The sequence below is a fragment of the Anabrus simplex genome, chromosome 4, assembly GCF_040414725.1.
Source record: "Anabrus simplex isolate iqAnaSimp1 chromosome 4, ASM4041472v1, whole genome shotgun sequence".
Taxonomy (NCBI): domain Eukaryota; kingdom Metazoa; phylum Arthropoda; class Insecta; order Orthoptera; family Tettigoniidae; genus Anabrus; species Anabrus simplex.
The window spans coordinates 144,715,233-144,729,779 of NC_090268.1; the positions used below are offsets into that span (position 1 = coordinate 144,715,233).

Below are 14,547 nucleotides of genomic sequence, written 5' to 3' on the forward strand. Positions count from 1 at the left end.
CAGATTTTAAAGCTCCAGTAGTATTCACCAATAATTATCATGTTATTGGCTTTACGTCCCACTAACCACTTTTATGGCTTTTGGAGATGCTAAGGCCGGAATTTTTCCCACAGGAATTCTTTAGATGCCAGTAAATTTACCAACATGAGGTTGTCATATTTGCATGTCCAACCCTTATCCTGTTTCTCTATGAGGTCAGGTATGAAGTGAGATGAATCTTTACAGCAAGTTTTTATTACCAGATGCCCTTCCTGATGTCAACCTTGTCAAACAAACCAGTACCATTTCTGACCTTGATTCTCATAAGACTATCACAAAGGAACTTCAGCTCAATGATTCCAACAGTTAGCAGAAGGAAGGAACTCTCACTTAGAGTGTAAAATGAAGGTATCTTAACTCAATGATCCAAAACCAGCATGATAAAGTAGAAAGAGAAAAAAAGATAATTTTGGAATATTTGGCAAATTTTGATAGTTTTTCACATTTTCAAAATAAAGACTGATTGTTTTAGGCACTGCCATGGAGGGGAGGTATTGTGTATGCATCTTACTCAGAGGCCCCATGATTGATTCCTAGCCCATCCAAGGATTTAATCCTTGAATGAGTGCTAGTACAGGGTTAACCCATTTGATCTCACTGTTCTATTATATATACGGTAGAACTGACATATATTAAATAAAGTCAATGCATTTGTATGTTACTTTTAATATCCTACTGGCCTTACTGTAGCTAATCATGTCATGAAATAGACCACTTTTCCAATTCCAAAATTTTGTAACTTTAATTTAGCGGCAATGTGTACTAACGGCTATTTTTCAGAAGAACCACTGGTGGCTGTTTTACATAGACTTCACTGTATATTTATTTTTAAAAAAATTTTTTACAAGTTGTTTTACGTTGCACACACACAGCTAGGTCTTATGGCGATGATGGGACAGGAAAGGGCTTGCAGTGGGAAGGAAGTGACCCTGGCCTTAATTAAGGTACAGCTCCAGCATTTGCCTGGTGTGAAAATGGGAAACAACGGATAACCATCTTCATCGCTGCTGACAGTAGGGTTTGAACCCACTATATCATCGAAAGGGGGGTAGCCGTCTTTTGGAAGTTGCAAGGGTGGCAGTCTAGACGATTGACTGATATGGCCTTGTAATAATACTCAAGACGGCTTAGCTGCGTTGATACTGCTACATGGCTGAAAGCAACAGGAAACTACAGCCGTAAGTAACTCCCGAGGACATGCAGCTCTCTCTGTATGAATATTGTACTGATGATGGCTTCCTCCCGGGTAAAATATTTCGGAGGTAATCTAGTCCCCCATTCAGATCTCCGGGTGGGGACTACATGAGAGGTTGCAATCATTAGGAAGATAGATACTGACATTTTGCGAGTCGGAGCGTGGAATGTTAGAAGTTTGAATCATTGTGGTAGGTTAGAAAATCTGAAAAGGGAGATTGATAGACTAAAGTTAGATGTAGCTGGTATACGTGAATGAAGTTGGCAGGAAGAACAAGATTTTTGGTCAGGTGACTACCGAATTATCAACACAAAATCAAACAGGGCAGATGCAGGAGTTGCTTTAATAATGAATAAGAAAACAGGGCAGTGGGTAAGCTATTACAACCAGCATAGTGAAAAAATTATTGTCGTCAAGATAGACACCAAACTAATGCCCACTACAATAGTGCAGGTCTATATGCCCACTAGTTCAGCTGATGATGAGGAAATCAAAAGAATATATGAAGAGATAGAAGATTTAATACAATATGTAAAAGGTGGCGAGAATATAATTGTGATGGGAAACTGGAATGCGGTGGTAGGCCAAGGAAGGGAAGGTAACACAGTAAGAGAATTCAGATTGGGACAAAGGAACGAAAGAGTAAGTCGGCTGGTTGAATTCTGCACTGATCATACTTGGTTCAAACACCACAAGCGATGGCTGAATTCGTGGACGAGACCTGGAAAGACTGGAAGGTATCAAATAGACTTCATTATGATTAGGCAGAGATTCAGGAACCAGGTGTTGGATTGCAAAACTTTTCCAGGAGCAGACGTGGACTCTGATCACAACTTGTTGGTTATGAAATGCCATCTGAAGTTGAAGAAATTGAAGAAGGGAAGGAATCCAGTGAGATGGGATCTAGGCAAGTTGAAAGAAAAGAGTGTGAGGGATTGTCTCAAGAGACATGTTGCACAAGGACTAAATGAAAAGGCTGAAGGAAACACAATAGAGGAAGAATGGATAGTCATGAAAAATTAAGTCAGTAGGGTTGCTGAAGAAATGTTAGGAAGGAAGAAAGAAAAGATCAACTAAGAATCAGTGGATAACTCAGGAGATACTAGACCCGATTGAAGAATGACAAAAATACAAGAATACTAGAAATGAAGAAAAGAATAAAGGCAATTAAAGAATGAAGTGGATAGAAAGTGCACGTAGCTAAGGAAGAATGCTGAAGATGTTGATTCCCTATATCTACATCAAGTGCAAGGATGTCGAAGATTGTATGGTCCTAGGAACGGTAGATGCTGCATACAGGAAGATCAAGGAAACCCTTGGAGCAAGGAAATCACGTGTATAAATATTAAGAGCTCAGATGGAAAGCCACTTCTATGGAAAGAAGACAAAGCAGAAAGATGGAAGGAACATATCCAACAGTTGTATCAGGGTAAAGATATAGATAATTTGGTTCTGGAAAAAGAAGAGGCTGTTGATGCTGATGAAATGGGAGACAAAATTTTGAGGTCAGAGTTTGACAGAGCTGTGAGAGACCTAAATAGGAACAAGGCACCTGGAATTGATGACATTCCCTCTGAATTACTGACTGGCTTAGGAGAAACCAGCATGGCAAGGTTATTCCATTTAGTGTGTAAGATGTATGAGACAAGAGAAGTGCCATCCGATTTTTTTTTTTGCTAGTTGCTTTACGTCGCACCTACACGGATAGGTCTTATGGCGACGATGGGACAGGGAAGAGCTAGGAGTTGGACGGAAGCGGCCGTGGCCTTAATTAAGGTACAGCCCCAGCATTTGCCTGGTGTGAAAATGGGAAACCACGGAAAACCATCTTCAGGGCTGCCGACAGTGGGGTTCGAACCTACTACCTCCCTAATACTGGATACTGGCCGCACTTAAGCGACTGCAGCTATCGAGCTCGGTCCATCCGATTTTTGGCAGAATGTTGTTATACCTATTCCCAAGAAAGCCGGTGCTGACAAGTGTGAAAACTACCACACCATTAGTTTAGTATCTCATGCCTGCAAAATTTTAACACGTATTATTTACAGAAGAATGGAAAGACAAGTTGAAGCAGAATTGGGAGAAGATCAATTTGGCTTCAGAAGAAATGTAGGAACACGTGAAGCAATCCTGACTTTACGTCTGATCTTAGACGATCAAATTAAAAAGGACAAGCCCATGTACATGGCATTCGTAGATCTAGAAAAGGCATTCGATACTATAGATTGGACCAAGCTATTTAAGATTCTGAAGGTGATTGGGATCAGATACCGAGAATGAAGAATTACTACAATCTGTATAAAAATCAGTCTGCAGTGATAAGAATCGAGAGCTCTAAAAAAGAAGCAGCAATCCAGAAAGGAGTGAGGCAAGGCTGCAATTTGTCCCCCCCTCCTTTTCAATGTTTATATAGAACAGGCAGTAAAGGAAATCAAAGAGGAATTTGGAAAGGGAATCACAGTCCAAGGAGAGGAAAGCAAAACCTTGAGATTTGCGGATATATTGTATTTTTATCTGAGATGCAGAAGATCTCGAGAAGCTGCTGAATGGTATGGACGAAGTCTTGGGTAAGGAGTACAAGATGAAAATAAATAAGTCTAAAACAAAAGTAATGGAGTGCAGGCGAACAAAGGCAGGTGATGCAGGAAATATTAAATTAGGAAGTGAAGTCTTAAAGGAAGTAGATGAATATTGTTACTTGGGTAGTAAAATATCTAAAGATTGCATAAGTAAGGACATAAAATGCAGATTAGCACAAGCAAGGAAGAGCTTTCTTAAGAAATTTGCTCACTTCAAACATTGATTTAGAAATTAGAAAGATGTTTTTGAAGACTTTCGTGTGGAGCGTGGCATTGGATGGAAGTGAAAGATGGACAATAACTATCTCAGAAAGAAAGAGAATAGAAGCTTTTGAAATGTGGTGTTACAGAAGAATGCTGAAGGTGATATGGATAGATCGAATCATGAATGAAGAGATAATGAATCGAATTGGTGAGAGGGGATCGATTTGGCTAAATTTGACAAGAAGTAGAGATAGAATGATAGGACACATCTTAAGATACCCAAGACTTGTTCAGTTGTTTTTTGAAGGAAGTGTAGGCAGTAAGAAAGGTACGGGTAGACCAAGGTATGAATATGACAAGCAGATTAGAGCAGATGTAGGATGAAATGAAAAGAAAATGAAAAGATGAAAAATGAAATGAAAAGGTTAGCACAGGATTGGGTGGCATGGAGCACTGCATCAAACCAGTCTATGGACTGATGACTCATTGATATTTAGAAATTATTACAACTGATGACTCAAACAACAACACATATCCCGATTACTGGATACTGGCCACACTTAAGTGACTGCAGCTATCGAGCTTGGTTTTATATTTTCTCTCTGGATTATTGAATTTTGGTGTTAAATAAAAGTTTACTACTTTAGAAATTGTTGAAGCTTTTTTGAACATGCTACATTCAAGAATTGGGTTATCTTTTTTTCCACATGTATCTTATGGTTGTGGCTACATATTCACAGGTGATCAAATTTCATTATTATTTTCTTTATAATATATAATGTTGAGTAATGATCATCTGTTGTGGTATATATGGAAGATGTTAAAAGATCTGTCACATACCTAAAATGAAGTATTTTATACTGTAACTATATGCGACAATTCATAGTTTCTTTAGCTTTACATAATCATAAACTATTCTTATATTTGAAAGGTATTTTCTAGGAATTAGAAGAGATTATTTCTATTACATTAGCAGACAAAACAACCCCGTGGTACTATGGCCCTGACAGACCTTGGCCTACTACGCGACCACTCCTCGGTTCGAAGGGGTGCAGGTGATGCATAATCAGCACGATGAACCACCTCAACAGTCATTCTTGGTTTTCTACACCATGGATGCTATCTCAACTGTTCTCACAAGGACTGAGAGCACCTTGAACCTGCTCTCAGATCCAGATCCCTGACCCAGGGTTTCCTGGTAAGAGGCAGGCTCGCTACCCCTAGACCATGGGACTGGTACCCAAAAAGGAAACTTAATTTCTTAAATTCCAGGACCTTGAGGAAGATTATTTGTATCATTAGAGTTCTATTTATGAGAGCATTATCCCACATTCACCAGATGATGCCACTGATGATGAGGATAGTGATATTAAATTTATATATATTTATGTGGCTGGATCGAACACAATTTTTCCAGAACTCAGCAGCGAGGACATCTCTAATACTGGCAGCCCACATATCATCTTGGGAGCATGACTGATTAATGTTTGGGCAGACTAGGAGAATTCCTGATTCTGAGGATCTATACACTCACAAGGGATGTCACTCGATGCATGAAGGAATCTATGATGATGGTTGCTGTTTAAAGGGACCTAACATCTAGGTCATCGGCCCCTAATGGTATGAAATGAGATGAAATGTAATTACAATTTAAAAGTCCAAAATTCATCCAATGACCATAGTTCAAAATGTGATGATGAATGAATGGATGAACATGAATTTAAAATAATCAGCAGATCCAACTTGCAATATTAAAAGTTAAAAATAATTTGAAAATCAATCCAGTGACTAGAATTCAAAAAGACGATGATGAACAATGATTATGAACTTAAAACATCAGTGGATTCAACCCACAATACCCCACCCTCCCAGAAACTAAAACAATAGTATACGTATGCTGATCAAGGAACTGCTTCCAAAGCACAATCCTGAATCAGTGATGCTTGTTGTCTAAAGGAGATCCAAAATTCAGGTCACCGCCCACTCATAATGCTACTTATCGCTAGTAAAGTAGAACTATGGTATTTCTCATGTAGTGGTACCATACCTGCCAACTTTTGAAAAGGGCTAGCAGTAAAACTCATGTGTGACAAAAAATCAAACGATTTTTGACATACCTCGGCTTGACGAAATTAATAATGCTTCTAGGCTACAAAATACAATCATTCATGCTTTAAACAGCATACTTCAATGAAATCATCCCTTTTTGCCCCTTTCAGTCACCTCTTACGACAGGCAGGGAATACCATGGGTATATTCTTCGTCTGCATCCCCCACCCTCAGGGGGTTGTGTGTTTGGTCTGTGAGAGCTATTTTATTATGCTCAAGTCTGCTGGCAAGCCGGTTACCCTATCCGCCACATGGGATGCGCCACATGGGAGTATCACCTCTCCCCCTTTCTACACCAGCGTAGTAGGAATGAAGGAATCCCCACTTCATTAAGTTATCCTTACATTTGGATACATCAACACGTAAATATTTGATGATACAGTAATATTATCATGATACTGGAACAATCTTGTACAATTATATATTAATAGGGCTTCAAGGACTGCTCAGTAGAATTCATCTCAGTGGATTAAGATATGGTCTAAACATCAATACCACAAAAACCAAGTTCATAGCATAGCGAGTAGAAGGAAGAAGTGTGATCACTCCCCTAGTTCATCCGTTCCTCTGCTAGGCCACTCTCCCATCAGTATTTGAGCTAGAGCTTACAAGTCAGCATACGAATAAAAGACAATTATTGCATGCAAAATATTATGCTTTTTGCTTACCATGCCAGAAGTCAGTTGTCAGAAAGTTTAGATAGCTTCCGAGTAGACCTTGTGGTCTTAGAAGATTTCAGTTCCTTTCTCATCTGTCTTGTTACAAAATAAAATCAACATTTCATATAATGTAACACAGGTTTAGGGATAATGTCCACAACATGGTCATCACAGCATCCTAATTCTTTCGAATTAATAGTGATACTGTGCAAACTGTTCAAATACTCGTAAAATATATCTCCCCATAGACTATGTTCACAGAAGAGTTTTTGTTCCACTACACTTTCAACTTGCATGAACACATTATAAACTGCTCTTGAAGGATGGGTGAGGAAAGTGCTCTCAGTGCTGTATTTATTGCTATAGTCCCTAATAAATGTGAGGGGTGCGGCAAGTATTTCTTCTGTAGGCTTTCCGTGAAGCAGGCTGACACATTGATGATATTTTGTGACCTTGGATACATTGCGTACTATATATCCTCCTAGAATAAATCAAACACTCCTTTGCAAGACTGCGGCTATCACTGTTAATTAGACCTAAATTGTTCTCCCAGTCCGGTAAGAGGTCATCCGTGTTCTCAGTGAAGTCTAGTGCTTGTCTTATTTTATTTTGTGCATTTTCTACTACAGCCTTATTTGTCTCTTCTGTCTTCTTAGCCAGTGTTCTCATTTGATTGATGAATGATGTCAATGTCAGTTCAAATTTGGGCTCACAATTACTACCCGATGACAGGTCAAGTTTGGTTGGAATATAAATAGACTGCAACATGTGTAAATTCAGAAAATCTATTGTTGAAGGGTGGTCATCACAACTTAATGAGCGTAGTATACCAAAGTGCCGTTCTAGTGGATCTTGATTAAATTTGGCTGAGAGCACATATCGGAATCCATTATTCCATAAATATTCGGACACCTGTATTGTGCTCTCAATTGTTACTCTTAGGGATTCAAGAGTTCTTTCTGAAGCAAAAGTATTATTCTTCCCAATGAGGTTATCTCTCCATTTTATTAAGGTTTGATGCCCTATTGAATTTTTATAGAGTCCCTGCTGGCATAGAAGTATTTAATACATTTATTAGGATGTTTAATTCCCTTGTGAACATTTCTGTCAGTTCGCTGTCTTCAAATCCCTCCGAGTATATCTGTCTAAATAACTTTATGCCATTTGCAACAGAATTACTGAATAACTGAAGATCAAGTCTCACGTTCATGAGCTGAAATGAAGTGGGGTCTATATGTGCAGACGTTAGCTTGTGGCAAACTTTCAGACCTGCAAATTTATGGCAGTTATCGATTTCAAAAACTTGTTGATAGAATTTGAAGTCCATTATTGTAATAGACTTGCCTTTTGTCGTGAAAATTATTTCTGATGTACTTAATTACATGTACAGTATCTGAAAAGGCCCAAACTCTCCTACTAGAATCAAAAGGATTAGAAATAGAGCACACGACCTTCCCTTCTTTTCCATTTATTCCTAAACATTTCCACACCTTTTTATTAGACTGACTTCCATCTGAGGTGAAACCTATAATTCTGGTGCCAATTTTCTCCAGTTGTAAGACCACCTGGATTAAAATTCGTGACAAAATATCACCAGGTGTGGAATTTCAGCTTGCATACACAGCAACCGGTTGAACCCAATTAGCAATAGGGGCACAAACATGAACACTAACGCATGATTTGAGAGTTTATTTTTCCCGTGTTCTTGGGTGTGTTCTCCTAAATTTATGAATCCATGAACTTTTAATAAGTTGGTGTTAAACTGAACCTCTTCCCTCAGTTATACTTCAATATACTTCCCGTGCGATTGTTTTCACTCTTCTCATCGCAGAAATATTTCTCAATAGCACTAATGGCATGGGTGTTCACCCCGTAAGGGCACTTAAGACCTTTAACTAATTTTTGCAGTAGAGCCTCCGAAGGAAGTGGAAGCATGTCATGCCTTAAACAGTGTCTATAGCCCTTAGGTGATTTAATTTTGAATAAGAGACTATCTAAAAGAAATTTATTTCATATCTCAGCCCTTTCTTATTTCTTAGCTGACATTTTTTTTTAGTGTGGTGTCAATAATCACCTTTTGCTTTCTGCTTAATGTCAGCTCACTTGAATAATTTGGCTGTAATTTGGAATCTCTTAATTGTTTTTCTAGCAACAAAATCTTAGCATTAGCTATTTTCAATTTATTACGTCTCTGTCTCTGTCTCTTTAGTTTGTTTCTAAGTGAACTTATTGTCTTTTTAGCTGTGTATGAATCAATTTCATTTCTCTTATCATTCTCAGAAAAAGCATCAAAATTTAATTCGCGGTGAAGCCTGTGTGATTTGATTCTTGAACCTTCCTCTGTCTTCGGAGGTTGTCTTTTACGGGGTGATTTTCATTTGTTTAATTGTTTCGTGAGATATTGTGGCAAACTGGGGAATATATGAGGGACAGCACCAGTTTTCAGTTTCCATCTATCTCTAGGAATTTCTACCTGTTCGCCTTGTATTACAAATTAATCTGATTTAACAATAAATTCATCAGAAAAAATGTGAATCGCACACGTAACACTTATGAGAAAACCTTTTGTCCTTTCTGGGAATCGCCTTTTCCCATTTTGAAAATTCTGCTTCATTTTTAGGTGGTTTGAAGAAGTGTTTATCTTTCATAGTTTTGTAGCCAGACTTACATCCTGGAACGAAGCAAGTACACATTTTTTCCTCGTCGGTATTTTTGTAAATTTTATAAACTCAGCACTGTATTTACACTAACTAAAAGAATGCCATCACCAAATCACACGCTCTTCACTTTCACTTAACAATAATGCATGACAATTAAGTTTTTGCCTTCACAGAACAACATTACCGAACATAACCATATTACAACTACAGATACCAACCCTCAGATAGCAACGGTGATGCCCCTAGCGGACGATTCATCACAGTCCCTATACTAGCCAACAGGGAACAACTTACGAGCTTACACTTTCTCTTCTACTCGTTATGTTCATAGTTTACTAGAAAACACCATGAAGTTGTATCCATTTCATTAAATAGTCAAGGCAATGAACGAGTAAGTTGGTTCAAATACATTGGGACCACCATAACAGATAAACTGGACCCTGAAAAGGAGGTAAGATGCCATATTGAGATTTCCAGAACATCTTTCCAAAAGATGAGGTCATTCTTTTGTGATGATAATCGAAACCTCAAACTCAGGCAAACGTTCTTGAGATATTATGTCTGGTCAGTGTTGCTTTATGGAGTAGAGACCTGGACGGTCAACGCTTGCTTGATGAACAGATCAGAGGCCTTTGAAATGTGGTTACATAGGAGAAAGCTTAGAATAGCCTGGACAGATTTTGTAATCAATAATGAAGTGTTAAGGAGGGCTAGAGCTGAGCATGAGCTGGCAAACACCATCAATGCCAGCAAATCAGCTTATTTAGGCCAAGTTCTACGAGGCTTCTACAACTCATATTACAAGGAAAGATAGAAGGCAAGCGAGGAGCTGGTAGACCACCGATGTTATGGATCCAAAACATCAAAGAATGGAGTTGCATCAACAACACTGAATAATTCTTCAAGTTAGCTAAAGAAAGGTCTGCTTTCTCCAGGGTGATTGCCAACATTTGGGAGACTGGGTACAGCACAAGAAGAAGAAAAAGCATGAGAGGAAGAAGATATTGTTATAATTACCATGCCTGCAGCCATTATCACATGTGAGATGAACAACGCTTAAAATATATCAGTATCTGTCAATGGTAAAGAGTTTGTAGCACCAATTCCAAATTGGAAAAATGTAGAAAGAGTTTGTCTCAGTATTCAAACACCCCAGAACACTTTCACCAGATGTAACGGAAACCATAATCCGAGGGAAGAATATTCCAGATGTGTTTCTCTGAAACAGTATTTTGGGAATTTATGAGTTAGCCAAGGGAGACCAACACAGGAACTGTCATTTACGAGAAGCGGTGGACTGAGGATGCTCTCACGCTGACCACAATATCTGCATGCCATCTGGCTGAGCAGCAGTCATCCTGGCTGGACAAGGCCCTTAATAGATATTATGTGACACGAGCTTGTGTTTTGTTTAACTCTTTCAATTGACAAGGATGCAAGCTTATCAGTCCATAAGACTTAATGCAAACAAAGAATTCTCTGTATGCTCATCATACAATGAATGGAATTTGGTTATGTACATAGCTGATTCGCCAGCCCTGCAGTCTAGGACTAGCGTGTGGAGGTCCCAGGTTCAATTCCCGGCCAGATCAGGGACTTTTACCTGGACCTGAGGGTTGGTTCGAGGTCCACTCAGCCTATGTGATTTTCAACTGAGGAACTATCTGACGGTGAGATGGCGAGCCCAGTCTTGAAAACCAAGAATAACGGCCAAGAGGTTTTGTCACGCTGACCATGCATCACCTCATTATCTGCAAGCCTTCGGGCTGAGCAGCAGTCGCTTGGTAGGCCAAGATCCGTCAAGGCATTAGTGCCATGCGGTTAGTTGCTTGTTTTGTATGTAGCTGATTCGATGTGATACAAATACAGTAACATTTTAAAAATAATTTTTCATCAACAGCTCTATGAACACGACTTATTAAACATCTCCAGTCATTAGCAATCCACTGAACTACACTAATTGATAACATAATGACAATAAAAATTAATTCACCTGTGAACTACTGTGCCTCCATATAATGCAATGAAATTCCTTTCTAAAAATTGGCTTATGATACATCTGACATAGTAATCTTCTTACAAATGTACATTAAAAATATAATAGGACATTTTTCATTACTTTCAAGTGGTTGACATCGCCCGAACACAGTCTTTCACAGTAACTTTCTATAGCATGACATGCTATCTCACAGGCTTCATAACTAATTGTGTGTGGTCTCTCGGAGACAAAGTAGCTCAGTGGATAGCCTGTAAAATGATCAGACCTGAAAAGAAAAATTACTGAGAAGTACAGTTCAGCATGAATAACCCTTAAAATACTTAAGTAATAATGTATTATATACTTACAGAGGATTATCTAAAGAGATTTTCATGTAACAGCAGCCTACGATATTGATGAACTTCACATTATGGCAGTTGACAAATAGCTGCAGCAAAATAGGGCCCAAATTCCCACATGGATGCAGTCCCACCAGACCAAATTTCAGATCAGTTTCATGAGTTTTATCAAAAGCTTTCAGTATGTCCTACAAGAATGAAGAGAGGTGTTAAGATACCTTATAAGGTTATCTTCCTTTTAAATGGATATTTCTAGATGGAATTCTTTAGGTTTCTTATGTATTATGGTTATTTTACAAAGGAGCACAAATGTAGACCAGTTGTCAGGCAGCAGAAGTGACATTCAGTGCTGGTCAGATATCAGTAGAATATTGGAAAGAAGGTAAGTTCAGCTGTAGACAATGTTTATTGTACCATAATAATTTTAACTGCCCATGGCAGTAATTATACATGCTACTAATAATCATAGTGTTGTTTAAGTCATCAGTCCATAGACTGGTTTGATGCAGCTTTCCATGCCATCCTATCCTGTGCTTAACTTTTCATTTCTACATAACTATTACATTCTAAATCTGCTCTAATCTGCTTGTCATATTCATACATTGGTCTACCCCTATCATTCCCAATTACAGCATCTATCCTTTTTACATCAATTTTATTTAGAAGCAAGAATACCGTATATGTTATTTCTGTAAGGCTGCAAATACAAAAATCATTAAAAATGAGCCTCGATTTAGGTATAAAGCATTTCATATAATGACTTCCTCACATTTGTGATCTTTACAATTCATAATTTATCTTCTTAACAAAAAAACATTTCAGTGGAAAAAGAAACCATACAATGCTGAGTACAATTCCAACCTCCAGCACTATGCAGAAATTTACTACATCAAATCCTCCAGTTGCGATATTATTGTTAAGGATAATGCTATGTTTTTCTTTGTACAGTAATTAACTTTTGTTTTTATGTTGTAACTGCTATGTATGAAGAGCCTCTTATCAGTTAGATATAGTATATTTTTAGAACTTTTATAAGATTCATATTTTATGAAACAGTTACCTTAACAAAACTAGAGGTATCTAGCTGAGGACGTATAGTAACATTAACATGCACAGGACGATGAAAATTTGCCATCTCTTCAGGTGAAAGACGCTTTGATACAGATACTTCCAGCTCTGCATCTAATTTCCTGTAACAATCACAAATCACACCATCACACAGAAATAAAAATATTTTGATGAAGAAGATGGTTATTTGACAAAGTTGTAATATTAGGCAATTTCAATTAATAATAATGTTCTTGGCTTTACGTTCCACTAACTACTTTTACAATTTTCAGAGACCCCAAGATGCAGGAATTTTATTCCATAGGAATTCTGTAACACCCCAATAAAGCTACCGATATGACACTGGTATATCTGAGCAACTTCAAGTACCGCTGGACTGAGGTGGGAATGAACCTGCCAAGCTGGGTTCAGAAGGCCGACGTTTCTACTGTCTGAACCACTGAGCCCGTCTTTCTTTATATTGTTAGACTAAATATGGAGGGCCTGAACACAAGGTAATGTGCCCAACAGCAAAATAGGCGGAACAGTATCCATTTCCAATGGTATGGTTTCCCAACGGCTCTGGAGGCGGAAGAAGATAAAGTCAGACGGACTGGGTATAAAAGCGCTACTCAACAAATTTGGAGTCTGTGGCAGTCCATTGCAGTTTTGGAACTTGCCACTGCCTGTTTCACACTACATGCGCCGCAGTGAAAGGCTCGGAAATCACAGTGAGTGGGCCTCCTCCCTGCAAGCTGGGGTTCATCTTAAAAAATGTCATGCTTGTAGCATTTTCTCCTGCTACTCTTACAAAGTCTAACAGCGATGAGAAACAGGGCCAACAGACTTTAAGAAGAATTGCAAGAGAAAAATTTATTCTAGGAAATGAGTAGCAGCTGAATGTACACTACCCACATCAACAATGAAGATCTGTCAAGGTGGCTCTTCAACAAGTGTTGATCTTCATCCTCCTGATGAAGCCTGAAAGCAGAAACGAGCTTGTCGGCTGCTTAGAAGAAATGGATGTAGAAGAACAGGGACTGATAAGGAGAGAGCCTATCTAAAGAGCCCTGTATGGATATACAAAATAATATCCGCATCCGCACTTCCTCCATCAGCACTTGTATCCACAAATGGTTATCTGCGGATATTGTAACTATTTAAAATAAATAAAATAAAATAAATAAACTTCATTATTTAGAAATTATCAGCAAAATTATCCGCACTGCCATACAGTTTTCATCCACCAAGACACTAACTTCACAGATATCCAAGGTATTGAAACGGATAGATCTGTTAATATAATCCAACAGGCCTGATACCTGGCACCAGACCAGCAGGTTTACGGGGGAATTCCTCTTGTGACAACTACCACTATACTTAGCAGTTCCCTTCTGGAACCTTTGTTCCTTCCTTCCACTAATTGTGGGCAGGAGCCAGTTAGGCTTAGGTCAGATTTATGGCTTGATGGTCTTAAGGCTCTTATATATCACCGTTCTCCCATACCAATGTCAAGGATCGTCAAAACACAAGCAAAAATAAAAGTATACCCGAGTGAAAATAAATAAACTTCATTATTTATAAATTATCAGCAAAATTATCTGCATTGCCATTCAGTTTTCATCCGTCACAGCACTAACTTTACAGATATCCGTGCTGGGCTCTACCTATTTACTTGAGGATGGCAGTGCATGAATATATGGAAATTATAACTCATA

At 38.4% G+C, this 14,547-nt stretch overlaps 1 protein-coding gene across 5 annotated transcripts in view; it reads right to left on the reverse strand.

Annotated features, from left to right (window-relative positions):
* Positions 1-14,547, reverse strand: part of LOC136871725 (methyltransferase-like protein 25B) — a 92,285-nt gene that overhangs the window by 39,435 nt on the left and 38,303 nt on the right. For 4 of the 5 annotated variants that reach the window (XM_067145262.2, XM_068227475.1, XM_067145264.2 and 1 more), the window contains 3 exons: positions 12,843-12,972; positions 11,792-11,970; positions 11,565-11,709 (listed from right to left, as the gene is read on the reverse strand). In XM_067145262.2, the coding sequence (XP_067001363.2) occupies positions 11,565-11,709; positions 11,792-11,970; positions 12,843-12,972 (454 nt within the window). The remainder of the gene's footprint in view (positions 1-11,564; positions 11,710-11,791; positions 11,971-12,842; positions 12,973-14,547) is intronic. The other variant, XM_067145265.2, reaches the window with a different exon arrangement.